At 38.4% G+C, this 23,055-nt stretch overlaps 2 protein-coding genes across 2 annotated transcripts in view; one reads left to right on the top strand and one right to left on the bottom strand.

Annotated features, from left to right (window-relative positions):
* Positions 1-713, bottom strand: part of WDR64 (WD repeat domain 64) — a gene marked incomplete at both ends in the record, with an annotated part of 60,504 nt that extends 59,791 nt beyond the window's left edge. Inside the window, 1 exon segment of the mRNA XM_082758170.1 lies at positions 499-713. Coding sequence (XP_082614296.1) covers positions 499-713 — 215 coding nt within the window.
* Positions 673-22,134, top strand: OPN3 (opsin 3). Its single transcript, XM_082755950.1, has 4 exons — positions 673-1,063; positions 13,771-14,090; positions 15,131-15,382; positions 19,659-22,134. Exons 1-4 carry the CDS (start codon positions 712-714, stop codon positions 19,920-19,922), a joined length of 1,188 nt encoding a protein of 395 aa, XP_082612076.1. The 5' UTR covers positions 673-711; the 3' UTR covers positions 19,923-22,134.
* Positions 22,135-23,055: the final 921 nt, after the last annotated feature.

Here is a 23,055-nt window from a genome sequence, read left to right as displayed (position 1 = left end):
CTTCAGTACCTGACATGACTTACTTGCCTCGTGTCTGACCAAAAAATAAAAAAAAAAAAAAAAAAAAAAAAAAATCACTTGCGTAAGTTTACCTGGGAATCAAAAATAATGCTGCCAGTTGCTTTGTGAAGATGCAGCTGCTACAGCCATCTCAGAGGGCTGTGGGCAAACACCTTCCTCCTCTGCTGCACTTCCTAGACGCGAAAGCAAAGGCCGCAAACTCAGACTCACTAGGGAAAAAAAAAATAATAAAAAAGCCAGTCTTAATAGAAACTACGTCCACAGAGGGGAAGGGGAGGGCGGTGTCACTGGTGAGACATCTGGAGTCTAAATAGCGGCTCAGCAGTTTCCTGAAGCACGGCGTAAAGCCGGACTGCCCCACACAGAGCTCCCTGACGGGAAGCGCTCAGGAAAGCAGCTTCAGGGAGCAGAAACACACGGAATATTTCACGGCAGAGGAGGCAGGAGCCCCATCCCGGTCACAACCAGGCTGCTCACCGACAGGCGGGGCTGAGCCGGAGCCGCTGAGGGCCGCCCGGCGGCGGCACCTCATGGCATGCACGGGCGACACCGCCTGAGGGATCGCCCTCCGTGGGCGGGAAGGCGGAGAGGGCTCCTCCTCCTGCTGCTCTAGTTACCGGGCTGCAGTAGTGCTGGAGAGCTCGGAGGGGATGAGCCCCGCTGCGGCTGGGCTCCGGCAGCCCGTGAACCATGCCCTGGGGGAACGGCTCGGCCGCCACCAGCCGCCTGGAGCCCCCCGCGGCGGAGCAGGAGGCGCCGGGCGAGCGGCCCCCCTTCAGCGCCGGCACCTACGAGCTGCTGGCGCTGCTCATCGCCACCATCGGCGTGCTGGGTTTGTGCAACAATTTGCTGGTGCTGGTGCTCTACTACAAGTTCAAGCGGCTCCGCACGCCCACCAACCTCTTCCTCGTCAACATCAGCCTCAGCGACCTGCTGGTGTCCGTCTTCGGCGTGAGCCTCACCTTCATGTCCTGCCTGAGGAGCCGCTGGGTCTGGGACGCCGCTGGCTGCGTCTGGGACGGCTTCAGCAACAGCCTCTTCGGTGGGTGCTGCCCTTCCTTTCCCCTCTTGTCACCAACAGCCGCCCCCTCAGCCCCGGCCCAGCCCGATGGAGGCACTTGGCATGGAGAGCTGTGTGTTCTGTGGGAAATGCCTTAGCCTCTGGGTGAGGAACGTGCACAGCTTCAGCAGTGGTGCCGATAGAAAACTGATGGTTTACTCTAAACGTGCTCTTTTACAGCAGGAGGGGTAAAGCCTCCCCAAGTGTTTGGACTTCTTGGTCTATAAAACTATCCCAAACATGGAAGCACTTTAATTTTTTATTTATTTTTTTTATCCCTATGTGAAACTCAAGTATTATCTTTCAGTTGTAACAGTGTCAGAGTGCTATTTGCAAAATCACTGCTTCCTGTGAAAGGGGATTTTCAGCACTGTAGAAGTACTTCCACTAGTTTCATCCAAACAAACCCACCAAAACAAACAAAAACAAACAAACAAATCAAACCGAAACTCAAAACACAACCCCTCCCACCCCCCCACATAACATTTCTGTGTTCTTTTCTGAGATACATACTTAACCTTTACAGAAGTTTGCAAAAGAGCAGAATGTAGTCCAGCTGTGTATTTAACAGACATACAGCCTGTTAAAAAGAATATAGATATTTATTCATTTACTGATAGGGGGTGATGTAAATTACAGGATTGTGTTTATAATGGTGAAGGCAAGTGCTAGCCAGGAACAAAAAGTTCATTTTAAAGTTCTTTTTCTTTCTAGCAGAGGTGTGCAACTGAGAGGTGGATTACTGCACGTGCTCACAAAATGTGTGTTCACTGAAAATTGGATTTATTAAGGTAAATTAATGTCTCTTGTAAGGATTGCGGCTTTCCTGCCTAATCTTTGTTTCATGTGGCACTTAAGTGTGCTTTTGTTGGACTGCTGGGATGAAGGTGTGTGGTTCCTCGTGATTCATTTGACTGCTGCTGCATACAGTAGCAAAAATCTTGGATCTTGGGAGGCAGGTGGATTCAGGCTGTAGTTAGACCTTTGTGCAGGCTTTGGTATTGCATAATAATTTTAATGGTGCATAGCTTTTAAACATTTGTTCCTAGTGTTAGGAGGGGAAATACTAGAGGACCCAGCGAACATAAGGCTGACTATGTCAGTCAGACCGTTCAAATACTTGAGAAACTTGGGCATTTGCTATTTGGTTCTGCCAGGCAATTGAACATTAAACATGCACAGTTAAGTATCTTTCAGTTACTATCTTTATCCCTAATGTGTTATACTTAAAATTTTGAATGATGGTATTCTGTATATAGGTCAAAAAATAAGAGGTATAGTAAGGGTAAAGGGGGGAAAAAAAGAGTAAATCATAGTAATCATCTCTTATCTTCCAAAGATGGAATAAGTAGAAATAATGAGATATAAATTGGGAAGCAAAATGCTTGATCATATGTGTCTTCTCATTTTTGGTTTTTAGTCACTATATTTTCACTATTTAGTCACTATTTGGTCACTATATTTTATGTTGATGCTTTCCTGCATTGCTTTCTTATATAAAGATTATTTACAAAGAAAAGTAGGCAAACTCATGGGTCTTAATTACAGAATGATCTAAGTAGCATTTTGGTTTGCAAAACCACATCTTCCTGTGCTTGGTAATGTTATTTTCCTCTCACATAGTGTGCTTCAATGAGTAGAATTTTTTTATGATGTATTAGAAAAGTGCATGTTTGTGTGTGGAGTCTTTTCCATGGAAGTGGAGAGTAAATGCGCCACTTCAGTTAAGGTGTCTGATATTCCTGATTTGGTTCAGCTGCCATGTCAAGTAATCGAAAATATTTCACTTGGATATTATAATTTGTCAGTAGCACAGTAAAGTTACTTCTAGTCTTAAGTCTTTTGTACATACCAATGCTTCCATGTTCTCTGCTGGAAATACAAAGATTGCTCTTTTCTGATAGTGAAGATATGTAGTTCCCTGAGTAGGAGAGCAGAGGCGTGTCAATACTGAAAAAACAACGATGCCCTGCAGGTAACATCACCCTTCTCTATTTATCATCTGGACTATAGCCACCACAGCTTCTATTTTCAATACTTAATATGTCTATGAAGAGAGCAATGCCTTGAAGGTGTTTTATTTTTTGGTAGTAGTGGTGGTGAAGAGACTGATTGGGGATTTCATTCAGAGTAACTAGGTATTACACTTACAAATACACTTTTATATTCTCTCAAATATAAAAGCCCAAGTCAGCTATTTTCTTGGAGTAAGGGTTGACGGGGGGGGGGGGGAGGAGGGGGGAGGTAAGGCAATGAAGTCTTGTATGCATAGTAACTAGCAATAATTGTTACAGTGTAACCCTCTTTGGAGAAGTTTTGGGAAGAACAAGTACACTCACTGATCAGAAAACACCTGAAATCAACTGTTTTAAATTGACATTTAAAAGTAAAGGCTATCACTAAGCAAGACAGTTGCAGCTTTGTAGCTTTCAACTTCAGTAAACCAGAGTGACCTAATAAAGCCGTTTCTAGAATAAAGTGGGGGTAGTTCTGATATCATGGCTGTGAAGTCCATTAAATCATAATAACAAATACCATCAGGTTACTTCACTGATGAAGGTTTGTCTGCTGGGTTTGGACACAGTCCAGCTACTTCATGTGGAATGACCAAAGCCTGTTTATTTACTGTAAAGTGATTACATTCTTGTGCATGAGCTTGTACTTTGTCGTATGAAGTTTTCTGTACGCTTCCAGTCCAAAGGCTGTTCAGTTTTGATCTTGTTTTTCTTGGGAGAGCAGCCGATATTCTAAGCTGTCTTCTGTGGTTAATATGATAGAATAGTTCAATGGGAAGGGACCTATGAAGATTGAGTCCACTGCCTGCCCTCTTTAGGGCTAACCGAACGTTAAAGTGCATTGTTCAAATACCTCTTGAACACTGATAAGCATGGGCCATCAACCACCTCGCTGGAAAACCCCTTCTGGTGTTTGACCACCCTCACAGTGAATAAATTTTCCCTGAAGTCCATTCTGAAGCTCCCCTGGTGCAGCTTGTCATTGTTGACCAGGGAGCAGAGATCGGCACCTCCCTCTGCGCTTCCCCTCCTTCAGAGGCTGCAGAGAGCAGTGAGGCTGCCCCTTGACCTTCTTTTTCCAAGCTAGACAAACAAGTATCCTCAGCCTCTACTCATAGGACATGCCTTCCAGAAATAGTTCTATAGTTTATAGATGATCTATAAATGACAAGTTGAAGGAAAGCTTTTGAATTTGAGATGTATAAGGTTGAAAAGCACCACCCCTTCTGTGGCTATATTGCAGCTTATGCTAAGAACTTGATATCCTGATCCTGGCCTACCTCTGTGTTTAGCTACTTCTGGTAACAAAAGTATTTGTGTCATGAACTCAAAACAGCCTCCATGTGGAAGATGAATGGAAACAATTTTAAATAGTGGCATTATATTCACTGTTGACTTTATAGCACTTCAGTCTTGAGCAACATAGGTTTGCAGTGATTTAAGCTATAATTTCCCCTAATAGTGAACAAGTTTAAGACACATGATTAAAACTACTTTAAAACAGTTGCGACTTTCATTTTAAACTCAGGGATATTTCTTAACAAGTTTTGAAAATCGCATTCTTTCCAATTACTGTAGTTAATAATCCAGAATCAGAATTCAGCTGCATGATCACAATTTTCAAAGTGTATTTATAATTTTTACATATGTTGTTATAGGTGGAGTATGTGATTAAAAAACAAAGTGGTAACATCTGCGTTTTCAGAAGTCTTTGTTATGTCATGATGACAACTTTTTTTCTTTTTTCAAAAAAAAAAAAAGTCACAGCAAAGAGAGCTCTTTCTACACTTCTCCTAGGAATTTTGTATCAGAGCATCTGAATATTTCATTTGCAAAAGTGCTTCTCATTTTACCAGTCAGTCTAGCTAATTGGAGGCACTTGAGATCCAGACCTTATGCACTGTAAGCAAATTTGCATGTTTCAAAGCTTTTCTGTTGAGAAGAAAGTCATATAGCTTCAGATTGTTTATCCCTAGACAGACAATCAGCTATTTTTATGTTCCTTGCAATTGTCTACATTTGCATTATCATAACATTATAAGTAGGCAAGCCCATGTAGCAATTTCTGCTCCTTGTGCAGACTGGGGCTTGCTGTTGGTGCTACTGCTGAATGTTTTTTCTGGGACTTGAACTTTGGTTTAACCTTTACAATGTATAGGTGCTGAGGATGGTGTGGAGACAATCTGCTCGCCAGAGTGCAAAACTGTCATCATTTCATCTAATGAGTACTGACAAGTTTAAGTTTTGATGTCACGGTTGTATGTTTTGGAGAGTGATCCTTATCTAGTTTAGCTTACTGACTTCTAATTTTTAACAGTTGTGCTGTCCTGATGGAATAAAATACCTACTTCAGTTAAGTGATGTATTAAAGCTGTGTGGGTCACCTTTCCACACAGTTGTGCAGTCAACTCTGTGCCGGTCCCACTGAGCCTGCCAACCCTTCTTTATATAAAACCTTAACTCTTTTCCTGTCTGTAGTAGTCAACCAAGCTGCAAGTAGTAGAGATCTGGGTAATCCCTAAATCTGATTTAGTTACACAACTCGTACCTAGAAGGTTTTCTGTTATCATTGAGTGTATGTTTTGGGTATAAGAGCTAGAGAAGATGCTTGACAGTTAAATACACCCAAATGTCTCTTTAACAGAGAAGTTTACTCTTTTTACCTGAAGTAACTATTTGTTTAATTATAGAGTAACACACTAAAGGTGAATAATCTTTGTGTGTTTTCTGGCCTTTCACAGACAAATAAGACTCTTAACTGACAGTGACTGTTGCAGAACTTGATGTGTGCAAAAGAAGTATGCATCCACAGGTTTATCTAAGGCTCCTTCTACATGCCGTGAAAGAATGATACCCTGTACCCCTGTCTCGCATTACCAATACATGTTATATGCACTGATTTAATATCACTAAAAGCATTTTCTAATACTCGGCAGACGGTTTTAGGGTCTTGCATTACAGACAGCTGGAGACTTGATCAGCATGCTTTCAGCTTTAGCAATTTTTAGCAATTTGAAGTGAATTAATCAGTGTTGAACATGGAGGAGGTGATTAATTCTATGCTATTTTCATAGTAGAGGTGTATATAAAATGTACTTGGAAATCTGTTCTGTCCAGGAGAAGTGATTTTTTCACCTATCTAGATTAGGCTATGGGTGCTAAAATTTGTTGAAAAATAAGCAACAAAACATAGTTGTCACCAAAAATATACTCTAAAACTTAATTGCTGAATTCATATAGATTTGGTTATATATTAAGTAATACAAAATAGTGTAGTAATGCCTTGTCTTGCCATGGACAATAAGTTGTTTCAACTGAATAGATGGCATTTAGCTGTTCTGTTGTGAAGGAGATGAGGAGGGCTTGCAGAAGAGGGGATTTCTCCTCTAAGACATGCAAAAAAGTTATTCAGCACTGAGATGCAGGTTAAGTCTTAACTGATATGAAAAATAATATGCTCTTTGACAGAAGCCTTGGTCTGTCTCAAAAGTGAATTTTCTTTGCTGTATTATGGAATCACAGAATACTACCAATTCCATCCCCCTGCCACTCCCATAGGCAGGGACACCTTCCACTATGCCAAGTTGCCCAATGCCTCATCCAAGATGGCCTTTAACACCCAGGGCATCCACAGCTTCTCTAGGTAACCTGTTCCAGGGCTTCACCACCCTATAAGTGAAGAATTTCTTCCCTAATCTAAATCTACCACTTTTGGTTTAAAGACATTATTCTTTGTCCTATCACTATGTTCCCTGACAGAGAGTCCATTTCCTATAGAATCACAGAAAATGTTGTAGTTACTTTGCAGAGTTGCTCAGTTGTCAGGAATGTGTATCTGATACCCACTCTGTCTGCATCGCAAGCCATGTTTTGGTGGGCAGTATGGCAAACAGAATCCAAGTAAGTTATATATTGCAGGGAGAAGGCAGGACCAGCTGTGGGTGTTGTTAGATGAAGCTAACACATCTATTTCTGAAGAGTGTTGCAATATTGCTTTCTAATTAATGTTTTTAAAATCAGAATAGACACACTGTATGGAATGATACAGTGCAGCTGATATGTGCTTTTCACTCTTCTCCATGATGACCTACACTGTGTAGCTTGAATTATTTCATGATGTATCAAGAATATGTATCATAAGATGTATCATGACTTCTGGAAAAATAGAATAAATAGAAAGTTACATATGAGATATGATGATACCTATACCAAGTGCAGTATCCAGCAGGAAAACAAAAAAATAAACAACAACAAAAAATAGTTTCTGTGGATTTTTTTTTTAAATAAGAAATAGCATACCATCCATTTCTAATTCTCAGTGGCTTGCTGCTGGGGAAGAGTACAAGCTGCAACATAGAAATTGTATGCTACTGGCTTAAACAAGAATACGCTTCTGTTCTGCTATGTTTAACTTACACAATTTAAATGAGAATGATCTTACTCATGCGAATGCAATTGCCCAGGCTTAAATCAGAGTTAAAATAGCATCCATAGTTCCTTAACACAGTGTTTATAATCAGTGTTTGAAGAAAGGAGTATTCTAAGATGAAAATCTATGGATCAGACGAGCATTATCTATAAATATTGGTCAGTTGAGTCTTTCAGAAAGAGTTTGAAAGTCTGTGACTTACAAGTAAGTTAAATCAATCTTCAGGATCTTGGGCCTTAGTCTTGAATCATACTACCTAGATCTCAAGAATAAATAGTTTCAGGTAAAACATTTTGAAATACATGTTTTTGTTATGGGAGTCAAAGTAATGAATTCTCACGTATGGCTCTTAAAAGGTTTGCATACTAGGGGCTAATATCCAAACAATAACCATAATGGCTTTCTATAACACTTTTTTTTTTGTTGTTTTTTTTTTTTTTTTTTTTTTTAATCAGCACATAGTTCATCATGTTAAAATGTGTAACTCATCCTGGATGAAATCTCCATCATTTCCCAGAAAAGCTGCTTAGAAAAGAAAAAAAAAAAAAATGTAAAATTCAGTGTGTTCCTCTGCACTGGGCAACAAAACTTGATTTGTATATGGAAAATGAATGGAGCCTTGCATGTATGTAGGTCTTACAAAAGGTGTCTGGAAGCAGTGCAAGAAAACAGATGATGTGTGTATATCCCATGCTAAAAAAGGCAAGGTTCTTCTAGGTGAGAACTGCCACTGTTGATCCCAATCAAAGTATGGCATTACATAAAGCACTGTGTTTCTGTGGGGACAGCACAAGAAGCCTTGCATCTCTGTGCTCTTGACAAATCCCTACGAGGATTTGGCTTAACTTAAGGAACACCTTTAAATTCAGTGGTTATAACAGACACTGTAGCCTGCTGTTTACCAGCCAACCAAAATTGGTTGAAAGTTCACGTATTTGGATTTCCTGATGGGGAAGAAAGGAAGATGGATGGAGTCCTCTTTAACTTAAATGGCTCGAAACCAAAGATTTGTGGTTGCTTCACAGGGGCTGTTTTAGACTAATTAATTGACAGGACTGACTGCAGAAAGTGGCATGTAGAAGTAGTGACAGGTATCTCAATCACAGTAATGAAACTTGAAACAGTTAATACATATCCTTGGAGAAACGGGCTATATTCTCACTTCTTTAATGGTAAATGTGACTTGAGACCCTTTGTGGTTATAGATTTGTCTTTCAGTTTGATTTTTGAGTATACAAAGAAAAATCAGTAGGTGTAGTTGCTACTACTATGTATTTATATCCTTTCCCACTGAAATGTGTAATATGCAAGATATTAATTGGCAGCAGTACTGAAACAAAAATAACAAAGGTGGGCAAAATAGAAGATGGGCCAGGTATGTGTGTGTAACTGTGGAGACATGAAAGGGGTATCTCTGAAAACAGGTTTCAGAGAATCTTTGAGAAAATGAGAAATGTTCTACTTGCATGAGATTATTTTTTTCCTTTATGTGCCTATTCTAGGTAACACTGTGTAGAGTTTCTTTCTTTCCTGCATTATCAGCTGAAAATTTTAGGAGTCAGCTGACAGCTCCGGCTGTTCGACTTGAGTATTGTTCCACACAAATTGCTAGCTCAGCACTAAGGGAGCATTGAGGTATCTGGAGAGACACATTATATATCTGAAGAATATTCTATTTATTTGACATGTGAAATTCCCTGAATCTAGCCTTTCAAATAAATGATCCACATCATGTATGAAAGAGGATCTGCACAGAGTTTCAGTAGCCAATGTAAATCCAAATACCAGATGCATGCAGCCATTCGCAAGATAATATTGAAAACAGCACTGCTACCTTCCCCCCAAGGCCCAGGAAGCCTCAACCTCACAGAACATAGTCTCATAAATTGCTTATGATACCTTCATTACTAAGGATTATTTCCAGTGTCACCAGGTACGTGCTTGCCAGCCTCTGTGGTTCAGCATATGGGTAGTTAAAGGACAATTACCCTCTACCTGTTCTTTTGTGTTCAGCTCCTGGAATCTTTCTGAAAATTGACATCAAAGCTAGTTTCAACAAAGAGGAATCAATATTAAGAGTTAATCAATGCTGGGGGGGTGGGCGAAAGGGATGGGAACAAGAGGGGACAGGGGTGCAGGGACAGGACACAAAACAAAAACCCTGTGTTTTGCTATGAGATCCAGAACAAGTTTTTTTTTTTCACTCATATTAGAAAAGTTGTTTTCAACCCTTTGCTTGTCAGTAGAGGGGAATTGCGGCTGGTAATACAAGTTTAAACCTTGATTTTACTCCTATTTTAATCTGAATTAGATGAGATTAGCATTCTGGATTTATTTATTTATTTACAGTAGAACATAATTTTAGATTGCCTTTCAATTTTAGATCTGAATATGGAAGAAAATAAATTATAGTAGAGAAATTAATGAGATACTACGGCTCAAATTTGCCTGAAAGTTTAATGAGTAGAAAGGTACAGAAATTAAGGCCATATTTCCTCAAATTTAGAAATGAATCTGTCATCCAAACTATATTAAGATTTTTATGGTGTCCTGCATATTGTTTGAAAATTAAGGTAGCTACAGGTATGTGTTACTCCTAATTGCCTGAAACTATAGGTTATGCCAAGAAGGCTTAATGACCACAGAAGAAGCAGAGAATCTTTAATGCCCAGCATAGATATCCCATCAGATCCATTAAATGGACTTTTAATAGATGGTTCAACCAGTTCAGCATCATATTTAACATATGTTTATTATCAGGATGAATTTAACAGTCTTCTCTGAACTGCAAATAACTGATGCTTTTTATTGCTTTGCATACAATCCCACATTTAAGTCCTTTAACTTTGACCTGCCACCCACTCCCTCCATCCTTCCTGACGTGAGGGTATAGTGTTAATGCTGGACAAAGACACAGAACTGTGAACAAGCCATAAAGAATGATCTCTTAGGATGTAAAATAAATGTTCTAGTATATCAATGTTTTAAAAGAAGAAATCATTCACATTAGAAAGGCCGTTAAAAGACAGTGAAGTGGAGCCTAATATAGAAAAAGATTCAGAAAGAAATAATTCTGAAAGATTTGAGTTAAAATCTAAAGAGGAGAATGGATAAAGTCCTTAGGTACAGAGGCCCTATTAATGCTTATTATTAATTTTGCTTGAGTGAAGGCTGCAGGATTCACTCATGAACTGTTTGCAATCAACCATAATAAACTTCATTTGGCCTCTCTAGAGCTCATTTGACATTTGTTGGGAAAAACCTGGATGTATAACAATGAAATAAACACTACATATAACAAAATATGAATGCAAGGATAAAGTTTTATATATCTGTTTCTAGTTTTAGCTTTTTATCTAAAATCACCAGCTAGTAATCTTACAGAACAAAACCCCATCAAATCTAGAGGATTAGCTTTTATAGAAGTTGTTTTGATATAACAGCTTTGGCTTCAAGGACAAACAGATATGCGTGTACGTGGCAAGCTTATTTGGTAGTTATTATTGATTCCCAAACTGTTTTCTCTAAAGATGAAAAGTTGTTTGTTTAAAGGCTGACTGCAAGACTCCTGCAAATAAGTCTGTCAGGGATAGGAGTTTATTAGAAGCAGGTATGAAAACTTAAAGAAAATGAGCTCTTAAATCCATTTGGGGATGCTCTCAAAATGAATGAATTATTTTTTTTTTTATTGAGCCCTTTGAACTGTGTAACTAGATAGTTCTTGTGGAAAAGCTCTGGTTTACTTCATTAACACTGTGACTGTGTGTGTGTGTATATATATACACACATAAAACCATTATTCTTTAGCTGCATCTTAGATGTCTTTTTTTTCTAATCTTGCTAGTGGCATTAATAGGAACATAGAATATATTTAATTGAATCCTGCATTACAACAGGAAAAAAAGTAACGAACTTAAAGTAAGCTCAAAAGGATGTACATCTCCTTCATTTTTTAATTATAACTGCAAAATTCAAGAAGTATTGTGTAGGTTGCTGAATATATTACAACTGCTGCTTGAAACTACCCCTTAACATCAAAGCTAAAATCTCCAATTGAATTAAATTTCACCTACTGAAATGTATAAATTCTCCCTTCCCCGCTTCAATTTAATTATAATTTGCTCATTTGAGAAGTTTCCCATTTGCAGGATAACTGCAGCAGAGGTGCAGGCAATTACCCAAGTAAGCCGCAGGTAACTCAGTGAAGATATTTTTTGTTATGTAGAAATTTGGTTGTAACTCAAAAGTAGTATTAGTATGTGGAAAAAGCTGCACACTGTCAAAGTGCACATTGCACATGGACCATGGCAGGTCAGGCTTGAATAGATGTTTTGAAGATTTCTGCCACTGTATTATGTCTGCATTGCTAAGTGTGGAGGTGGCAAGCATATCCTAGCCCTTGGTACTTAGAGCTGTATAAGGCCCCTGGGCATTTTTCTGCTTTTACAGCTTTGCAGCTTCATAATGGAATTTGTTGCCACAAAGTGCATACCCATATAGCTGGAATTCCCAATAGGTAAGAAACTGAAATAACATACAAGGTTTCCAGTCTTTACTCCAAATTATTCACAGATACGAAACCTGGTTCATATCCCATTTTAATGGTTTATCCATGAGGCTATTCTAGAATTACTTGCGCTAATCAATGCTTCTTTCTCAAAGATGTTGCTGAAATTGTCAGACATGCTTTGGATACACATTGATGCAGAATGGAGAAGACGTATAATTAAATGACAAAAACACGTCGGTTTCCTGTTAATCAAGAAAGATTTCTAAACTCATGAACTTATAAATAAATTAAAAATCCTCTGATACTTGCAGGACAAAGCAGCTTTCTTACAGATCTCTTAAAGCATAACCTTCTGTGAGATACTTGGTTAGTAGTAGTATGCTGATTTTGTGGATTAACATATTGACACAGAGGTTAAATGTTTCCCTAGATTTTGTTATCTTTAGTAGTCTTCCTAAAATTCATGTGGCTGGTGCTCAAATTGTTGATTTGTATTCCTTAATGTTTATTCTTCTTTTAAGTGAGATGAGATGTTTGTGATATCCTTTGAAGGTTTTTGACTGCTAAAATGGTTATTTTCTTTCTAGCAGCAAGATCTGCACATTTAACCTTCTCCCACCTGTATAAATGAATATTGTGATTAATACAAATGTACTTGGAAAAAATGAAACATGATGGGAATGTGTGATAAATACCCATGCTGCTTATTAAATAAAAAGTATACAGACACAAGTATTTGTACACAGAGTGCTGTGAAACCCTTTTGTGTTCAGGCTGTGTTGTTTAAAAGTATATGAGCTTGATGTTTGAATCTTAACAGAGATTTCAGTTGACTGGCATATGCATAATGGGCAGATTTGCTCTTTATCATTAAATTTCATAGACCATTGAAACTGAAATCCTTATGTCCTACTCAGGACAGAATTTCCTTGACTTCATTAAAGTGTCTGGATAGAATAATGCTGAGAGCTGAAAATAACAGCATTTCTGTCTTGACACATTAAGTGTGTAGTGTGGTTGAGGTGGACAGAGAATGCAGAAATAATTGAAATGAGGACTATGTTTTTTTTTTTTATGATACCTTCAAGACAGGAAACTCAAACAGATCTCTTCCAGAGATGACTCCTTCAACTACGTAACAATTTTCTTTATCTGTGTTTTGTTTTTTTTCTTTAATAGAAAGACTTGCATGAAATCTTGATAGACGTTGTAATTCTGCTAGTCATTTTATTAATGTTAAGTGTTCAGTGTTCCCAGTTCTTGAAGGCTTTCCCTGATGTTAGTGTCAGCTCTGAATTGTCTCGATTCATAACAGTGTTATTGTTTGTTATCACATTTTTATATGGCAGCTTTTTCTTAAAAGAAAGGAAGGAAAAGAAATCACCAAAACGGAACAAAAAACCTTGGAGCATGATCCGTCACTTAATGAAATAACATTTAGGAAAAAGTATTAGTTCAGTCATCCTTTTTATTTGTCCTACTTTCTGTCCGCCATACACCATGGGGCAGATTATAATACCCTACTCTGAATAGCTCTGAAATTAGAGTACTGTTTGAGTTAGTAGATAACGATTACTGAGGTGTCACCTAAAAAGCTTATTAGTGTTAGACTCATAATATGAGCTAACTATTCTTGAGTTAGATGTTTCCTTTGCCACCAAGTTATCAAGAGGACTTGGGTTCATTTTACAATGTTTGTGAATGATTTAATTGATTTTCTTTACTTTTCTTACAGGAATTGTTTCAATTATGACTCTCACTGTTCTCGCCTATGAACGCTACATTCGAGTGGTCCATGCAAAAGTGATTGACTTCTCCTGGTCCTGGCGGGCTATCACATACATCTGGCTCTATTCATTGGCCTGGACTGGAGCACCTCTTTTGGGCTGGAACAGATACACATTGGAAATTCATGGATTAGGTTGCTCAGTGGACTGGAAGTCAAAAGACCCCAATGACACCTCCTTTGTGCTCTTTTTTTTTCTCGGCTGTCTGGTTGTACCTGTTGTGATCATGGCCTATTGCTATGGACATATTCTATATGCAGTAAGAATGGTAAGTTGATGGAAATAAGGCTTCTTTTAATTAAATATTTTTAGTTATGTGTTGTACCAGCATTTCTTAAACTTGGATCAGAGCCTGAATCTGCACTCTCACTTCCTGTTCAAACTTCAGGACCTTAATATTCAGCCATGTCAGGGACCACTAGAAAGGGTGTATGGTTGAAAGAGAACCAGCCTAGAGCTACCAAGACTTATATGTTGAGTAGTTTGTGAGTTACAGGTGAGTTAGAAATAAAAGGCAGATTAGGAAACTGTTCCTGCCCACTGATTGACAGTAGATCCTTCCTTAAAACAGAGGGGAAAAATCTTTGGTCTCAGTTCTTATTATTAAATAAATCTCTCTCTCCTCTTCATTGCTATTGAGAGGATAACCCTGTAAAACTCTTCCAAGAGGAGACTAAGCTCTGTTAAACCAGTTTCCATGTTCAGGCAACCCATTTTAATTCAGTCTGGATCTTCAGGGTCAGGAATTGATAATGTTTAATATTCTGTGGATAATCAGTCTAACAGACCCATTCAAGTTTGTGGTCAACAGTATCAGCACAACTGACAGCTATTGCTGAGGACGTTCACATATGTGTCCCATCATTTCTGCATTTTATCAGATTCACACAAATGACATTGGGAACCTGCTGCCTACTATTCTGATTAAAGTAGAAATTTTATAACTTCAGGGTAACAAACTCAGTGACAGAACAGTTTAGAGAAATGTTTATCAAATTGTCATCAACTATCTTCAGAGGGAAGAAACAAATTTACAGGATTGTCTAAGTTTTCAGACTAAGGACTGCTAAATGTAATCTGAGCTTGCTTATGTTAATGGATGAAGGCAAGTTAGTTTTCTAAAGTTTTTACATTATTTAATGTATACAATAAGTCTGGGAAGCACGATGCAAGCTTGCAGAAGAACCGTAGTTGATAAAAATGAGCGTATAACATCTGTACCTAAAACTGTTAGTGAATTAGTTATTTGTAAATTAAAGTAGAAGTATTCAATGCTTTTACTTTAACATTTTCCTTTTTCTTCTTTAGCTTCGCAGTGTGGAAGACTTTCAGACTGTTCAAGTGATCAGACTTCTAAAATATGAAAAGAAGGTGGCTAAGATGTGTTTCTTAATGATCTCTACCTTCCTTATTTGTTGGATGCCCTATGCAGTGGTCTCCCTTCTAGTAACATATGGCTACGGCAACCTTGTAACTCCAACAGTAGCTATCATCCCATCTTTCTTTGCCAAGTCAAGCACTGCTTATAATCCAGTCATCTATATTTTCATGAGTAGAAAGGTAGGTACGTGAAAAATGTTGTTATTTGAATAATAAGTAGCCTGTGCCACAGTTGTGGAGTCTAGATCTGATTTACTTTGATCTGTAAAGACTAGATTTTTCTGACTAGATGTTTTGGTTTGAACAGCGAGGATAAATGACCAAAAATCTAGTAAATTAAAAATACAGATTGTGCTTAAAGTAATAGTTTATGAGAAATTGGATTTTAGATGTCTGAATTATACAGGTGAGCATTCATACAAAAGGGAGGGGAAGGAACTCTTCCCCTGAAACTGTAAGCATTTGGTTTTGACAATTTACCCTGAAAATGGGCTACACTTAGAAAATCCTCTCTGAATCATGCCTTTACAACAGTAGAAGTCCATCAGACAAAATTCAGAATGTCCAATGTCTGTTTTTCAGGAAAAACAGACCATTGCTTCTCTGACACTTACATTATGCTAACACAAAGATTGAACAACACAGCATAGTGTTTCAAATGAGTGTTCTCACAAAAACATGAGAGTCTGCTAACAATCTGACATTAGGGTTTTGCAAAGTGAGTATTAAGTGAGGGTGTTTCACTAATGTTAAAATACCAGGAAATTAAACCATTATCCATAATCCAGTTTCTGCTTAAGCCTAGAAAACTTTTAGGAACACATGCTCCTAATATATTACTTCTCAGGTGCTCAACCATGGAAAGCATAGAACACTGAATGCAGAAGTATCTATTCAGTTGGTATCTGGAAGAAAGATGGAGGGGGGTGGAAAGAGGACACTGAAATTTTGTTTAATCTCAAATAGTGACAAAAGAATTATAACTTTTTAGGAATTTAAAAGTTTCTAAGTGTACAGTATTAAAAAGGTAACCTATAAGTACAAAAGTGAAACATTCTTTTCTTAAAATGTTTCCATCTGTTTTTTAAATAAACATCTTACAAAATCTGACAGACTGTTTTAGATCGTTTCTGTCTTGATGAATTTGCAATTTTGGTGAAAAAAATAAATAAATATACCAATAACATTTCTCAGAGCTTTATTTTACTCAAAGCCAGAATCTCATATGGATGACAGTCAAGTGCATTTTGGAGATACTTTTTTATGGTTAAGAAGGTGTATTTATCTATAAGGAAAAACAACTTTCCGTCTACTTTTATAGTCTTCATTTTGAAAAGCAGACTGATGATTTAATGGTGTAAACTAGCTTATTTTGCTGCTCTACAGAGCAGAGAAAGAGTGAAAGTGTTTGGAGTTATCAGTAGCTCGTAAAAGATGTGGAACCAGGTAATTTACTTCTTTCTGTAAATCACCAGTACTATAAAGATGACTACTGAGTGTAGCTGAGCAGAGCTGGTGAATTTGTTTAGATGTTAAAATAGCTTCACTATAACCCAGAACATTAAATAGAAATGTAACTTCACACTGTAAACCTCTGAAATCAAGGATATATAGTTAAAGATATCTGGAATTTAAGTATAGTAGAATCAGTAGACAAAGGGTTAAAAAGAAACAAAACAAATGATTGCTAGAAGGACTTCCCTGGGTTTTCATTACCTTTAACTTATTGTAAAGGTGGAATTTTCTGTGACTTCCTACACTCGTGTGCTATTACCAGGGAACAGCCAGGGCCAATCAGCAGTCCAGACACAAGGCAGCCAAGTCAATGGGTCCAATCAGCCTGATGGATGGCCTGGCAAATGCATAGCTGCAGTGCAGCTTAGGCCAGGACCAAGGGCAAAGCTGAGTGTCAGTGCTGCTCCTGAGTGGAAGCAGGAGGCCCCCAGTGTGGCATCTTGTAGCTCTTCCTACACTGCTCTTTTCATGGCAGGCTGATTCATTGTGTAATAAATGGCTCAGTCTTCAAAACAGGACTATAATCAAAGTTGACAATTTATTAAAGGAATAGAGGTAAGCAAACAGTGCTGGGTGCGCCAGGAGTCTCTGCTCCACCCAGACTCACACCAGTTACATCAAGTAGCTGATTTTTATGCTCCTAGGCTAACACATACTCATTACTACTTCTAAAAAAAACAAGGTTATTATATTTATTTTCCAGAATCCAAACCCTCCTACTGGAGCGTGCTTATCAGTCTCCGGTGGTCCCTCTGGGGGTCTCTTGTGCTGAAGGCTCATAGTCTTCCTCCCTCTTGTCCTTCTCCTTTGTCCAACTAGGCTGTATGTCCGAGACTTGTGCAACATCCCCTGCAAGCTTTGTCTTTTAGACGTTCTTCAGCTCTCCCTGTCTCCTTAATCTCCTGGCCGGATAACAGAGACTGGCGTAGTGTCCCATGCAATAGTCACAATAAATAGTCATAATAGTTAGCAGCTATTCTGAACCCCCTCCCAGGTATAAGAGGCTTCAAGGAAAAGCCTACACATACATTTCCCTTCAAGTTCTCTATTGACAGGAATTGCTAAAACATTCCTTTGCAAGGTACAAGAACTATATACATTAACCACTCTGTTTTTCTTAGACTTGTGGTTATACAAGGGTCTGTAGGACAGAAGGTCACATTCATCATACCATGAGGCCCTAGCACTGTTCCATACTGACACGAATCAGATGAACATATCTCGCAATTGTTACGTAGCTGCATGGTATCAGAGTCAGCCCTGGATATGGGGAGCTAAACCCTGGAGGAGCAGAGGGAGGAAAGGGGCTGCAGACCCTCGGAGCCTTGCTTAGGACACTGACAACAGTCATGCTCCAAAAGAGTATTTTCAACTGGGTCATTTTAATATGGTGGCTCTGACTTTGTACCTGGATGTCAGATTGATTAGTTTAATCTGAAAAAGATTTTGTAGGTTCTGATACCAGGAAGCAAATCAAACCAACAGCAGGCACAATGCCAGTAAAGTCATAGGCACAAAGAGAATGATTCAGCTAAACATATTGGAGATGTATCGTGAAATGCTTTTCACTCACCTCTAATTCCAGATTAAGACCAAAGTGATTTATTTTTGCTTACCTTCTTTTTTTTTTTTTTTTTTTTTTTTTTTATAGGAATAATAAACCAATTCTTCCCTATTATATCCTTCATATATCTGACCTATGCTAACATGCTTGTGCTTTCTCACATCCATGCTGCTCAGAGGTACCACATTATCTCTGAAGACTTCAGGGCTTCCACATGACCATTCTGTTGTGTTTTACATAACACCAGATCACCTTTCTCCATCTTCCTAGGCTCCCTTCCCAACAGGACCTACCTGCCTCCCCTGTGTAAGCGTAGGATTAATTTTCTATACCAAAGATTAATTTTCTATTCCATATTAATGTGCCAGAGAACTTCTTGCATAACAACTAGATGAAGTCAGTAGCCATGCAGGATAATATAGAGTAATTCTTAAAATAGCCAAATAGCAGGCATTTAAGAAAGATGTCCTACTGTGTGTGTGTGTTTAAGTGCTTTCCAAGTATTACAGACATGTCTCATTATGAGTTATTTAATAACTTTTTTTAATACACTTTTTGTAAAACCAGAGAATTTCCCCAAAGAGTCACATTTGAGCTTTAGATATGCACAGACGTGGAACTACTGAATGCATCTTCTAACCCTTGAACTTGAATGCTCTGTTTTGTGAAGGGAAGGCCATAACTGGAGCATTTAGAACAATGGTACTACTGGAATTGTCCTCTTATTTACTGATAAGAGCTTTCACTGAAAACCTTGTGTTATTTAGTCTCAAGGTAGAATAGACTGCCTGTATCATAAGTGGCTTCTGGTTAGCTGAAAGGCTTCCATTCCTTACCTATTCAAAGGGAACGTTTTTAGTTTTATGTTACCAACTTTTGCAACTTTATTTTACATTGGTATTATTAAATGCTTTTGTTAAAATTTCGGTCTCTGGAGTTGTATAAATGGAAAACTTCACTTTCATTGTACCTTCCCCTCCCCCTCTTTGTTCCTTCCCTGTACATCCTCCTATGAAGTGCTTCTGAGAACATTCTTCCCCTGCTAGATCAAACTAGATTTTTGAATACTCAGAGAGAATACCTATGACATGTTCTGGGGCTTATTCTTGTTCTTTGTTGACTGCAGAGCTTGCTGATGGTAAAATATTAGATTGTATTTCGGTGCCCTCTACTGGCCACGTGATCCTATTGAATCCTTTGGAGCGTGTATGGGAAAAAGTGCCCACTAAAAAGCCTGTTTGTTATGGCACTGGAACCAACTCAGAACAAGAAATAGGTTATTTTGAGTTATTTACTGTATTGCTGTCTTCACTGGATCATATATGACAGTGAACAGTTAGCAAATTGTAATATCATTCTGTTTATTTTCTCTTACAGTTTCGACAATGCCTTTTGCAACTCCTGTGCTTTCGCTTGATGAGATTCCAGAGGACTGCGAAAGAGACCCCAGGAGAAGAGAATGACAAACCAATACGACCAATAGTAATGTCTCAAAAAGGAGGGGACAGGCCAAAGAAGAAAGTCACGTTTAGCTCTTCCTCTATCATTTTTATTATCACCAGTGATGACACTCAACAAATAGATGATAACAGTAAACAAAATGGAACAAAAGTAAATGTCATCCAAGTAAAGCCACTATAAGGATGAGCTGAAGAGTCATTGGAAACTGATGGACTATTTGGGCTGGAGACTGGTTTCAGTGATAGTGCTAGTGGGCTGCCAAGGAAGCCATATTAAGCTGTGAAATACTGAGGTAATTCTGCATCTGAAGCTCTGCAGGCAGTCTGGTTTTGGTCGCAATACAGACATCTCTGCATCTGTGCCAAGCTTGTTGATGGATGTTTTTACTCTGAATTTTCTTAAAGATTATGATAATGTTTAGTAGGTTTTACTCTACCTAGCAGCCAGTAACAAGCAGAGTTCTGCAGGAGTCTGTCTTGGGATCCATCTATCTTTATCAGTGACCTGGAGGAGGTGACAAGTGTGCTTTTGTTGATTTTGAAGATAACTTCAAGCTGGACGGGAGCAGTCTGTAGGCTCAAGGACAGGACTGCCATTCTGAAGAACTTGGTCAGGCTGGAGGAATGGTCGACAGAAGTGTTAGAGAATTCAACAAGATTAAATGCAAAGTCCTGCACTTGGGGAGGAAGAACCACACATAACACAAAAGGCCAAGCCCTGGCTGCCTGGGATGCAGCTCTGTGGAAAACGGCTAGTAGGCGGGCTGAAATGATTATGTGTCTTGACTCATCACTCACTAGACCATGTCTAGATACTGCATCCAGTTTTGGAAACTCCAATAGAAGAAAGGCACCTGTAAACTGGAGTAAACTCAGTGGGGTACATCAAGATTGTCAGGGTTCAGAACACTTGGCCTGTAAGAGAGACTGGAGGATCTGCATTTGATCAGTCTGGTGAAAAGAAATCTTCAGGGGACCCTAATAGCGATCTTCCAATAGCAGTGAAGAGGTTTTCTAGAAGATGGAACCATGATGTTCAGGGTGATGCATGCTGAAAGGATGACAGATAGGTGTCAACTGAAATAAGAGATTCAAACAGGATATAAGGAAAAGTTTTTTTCAAATCTGTAGACAGATGAGCAATGGAAGAGGTTAGATTAGAGACTCCTGAGACTCCTGCAGCCTCGGTTATCCTATTATTCCCTGAATTGCCAGCACTCCCACTGCACAGAGCTCTTAGGAAAGAGTAATTTTTGAGTTTGGCTGGGGTTTAGTTTGTCTGACTTGGTAGTTTGCAAGGAGGGAAAAAAAAAAAAGTGAAATCCGCAATGACTGGGGCTTAGTTAAACCAACAGCCACCAGAAGGCTATGTGTACTCAGCAAGCCATTCTCTCCATGTTGTCTGGTGAGACTACTGAGCTGTGTGGTGAGAAAAATCATACAGATCAAAGGACCAGGCACTGATAAAGGAGAATGTTTGTGTTTTGTTAAAATATGTACTTTATTGATCTTTATCCTGCATACAAGTTATTCTGTACATGGAGCAGGAGCCTCAGCCTATGTTAATGCTTAACCTGCTCTGGCACTTTGGCAAAAGTAACAGTTAGATACAGCAGGGGAAACTGCCTAAGTTGCAGTGGGAGTAATGACTACCAGACTTAGAGCTCAGCAAACACAACAGATACAGAGATTTTTTCTCACCGTTGTAAATGTTGCTGGTACCAAATGATGATAGGATTCTGTTCTGGAGATGGCTGCCTGTCACGTTGGATAAGGAAGGTAGAGAAATAATTTTCTAGTACAGGGGCTGATTCTCTACCACATCCATTATATTGGTAAGCACTTGGTAAAAGCTGTGTGGAAAAAAACGTTAAGAAATGACTTAATTCTTTGCAGAATGACTGCCGGTACCATCAGATATTGATCTCATGGTAAAAACCAAAACTTTAAATAAAACAAAATCAGACACCAGATGCAGCTGTCAGCTATTTTCTGGGAGTAGGGAGCAGTGACCTCAACTTGAAACAAGTGATAGATGTGTTTGTGCCAGTGCCTTTGAAGAGACAAATTCCTTATTCATGGACCCTTCTATAGTATCAGAACTGGTAATTTGGCTCCAAAACTACATCCAGAGTCCACTCTGTTTTCTAGATGAAATCGTAATCCAAGAGAAAACAGATGATATATACTAGTATTTGTTTTTGTTATTTTTGTTTTGCTATAAATGCATAGATAAATTGTCTTATTATGTCAAAGGTCTGCCCTTACAAAAGCATGTTTGTTTCAATGTTAAAAATTTCATTTTCAGCCAAGGATCACTACATCTATGCACTTTTATATTTACAAAAGAGAAATATGTACATGAGTTCCATAAAATGATTCCATCCTTTTAATAAAATGTTTGATATTTTTGTGTTTTCTGTATGTTGAGCCTTCAATAAGTAATTAAATTTATTTTATTTATATTAATGTGTTCTCCATGAAATATTATTTTTCTATTGAGAGGGAGTTGGTTTGACATCACTACCTCTTGGAGATGGCTTGAAGGGTATCATTAGGCACTGAGAAAACAATAATATTTCAAGATTGCAATTGAATATATTTTTTTTCCCCTCTGGTAGAACAACTACAAGGTGAATTTAGTGTAAAGAGAAACTGTCTATTGTTCAGATTTCTGAAGGTAAAATTTACGTAATTAAGAATAACAGTATGTGTATTTTTAAAACAATTTATGTAAGACACATTTACTGCTACAATACACAGAACAATTACAATTAGATAACAACACAGGAAAACTAAACAATAAAAACGATTGTAAATTTGTTATTTTTTGCTATTTCATGTAAATGGGTGGCCTAAAATGAATCAATTTGTAAACCATTTAGAGTGACATTCGCAGCTCTTTAAAGCACCACTAGCTGTGTAAATGTGGTTACGTGTAGTTAACATGCTGCAGTCTCATTTGCTAATCTTTTAACTGCAACCCTGATGCAAAACTCACACCCTGCTAAAGAACTTAAGTATTGTAATGTACAGTCATGAGAGTATCACCAGCTTATTTACAGATCTGTTATTGTTTTTTAATTTTAAGTCTCTTTGTATTCTGTTCTGAGGATGAACAATAACTGGCTAGTTTATTCCAATGGAGATGCAGAGACTTATGTGGGTCCTTTCTCTCCCATTACAGGGAATGGAAGAGGAAGATGCTTAGGATTCACACTTGGACCATTCAGTGTTCGTAAAGTAACAAATTCAGAAAGAGGAAAAAAGAGGAAAGAAAGACGAAAATAAAGGAGAAAGCATGAAGGGCAAAA

Source organism: Aythya marila, assembly GCF_965140915.1.
Source record: "Aythya marila genome assembly, chromosome: 3".
Lineage (NCBI taxonomy): Eukaryota > Metazoa > Chordata > Aves > Anseriformes > Anatidae > Aythya > Aythya marila.
The sequence above is the reverse complement of the archived record's forward strand: the minus strand, read 5'-3'. Positions and strand labels throughout refer to the sequence as shown.

Bases quoted from the DNA above. Each gene is read 5' to 3' on its own strand.
- OPN3 (XM_082755950.1), top strand. From the start codon at position 712: ATGCCCTGGGGGAACGGCTCGGCCGCCACCAGCCGCCTGGAGCCCCCC. The intron at 1,064-13,770 runs GTGGGTGCTGCC...CTTTTCTTACAG, and splicing joins CTTCAGCAACAGCCTCTTCG to GAATTGTTTCAATTATGACT. The intron at 15,383-19,658 runs GTAGGTACGTGA...TTTCTCTTACAG, and splicing joins ATATTTTCATGAGTAGAAAG to TTTCGACAATGCCTTTTGCA.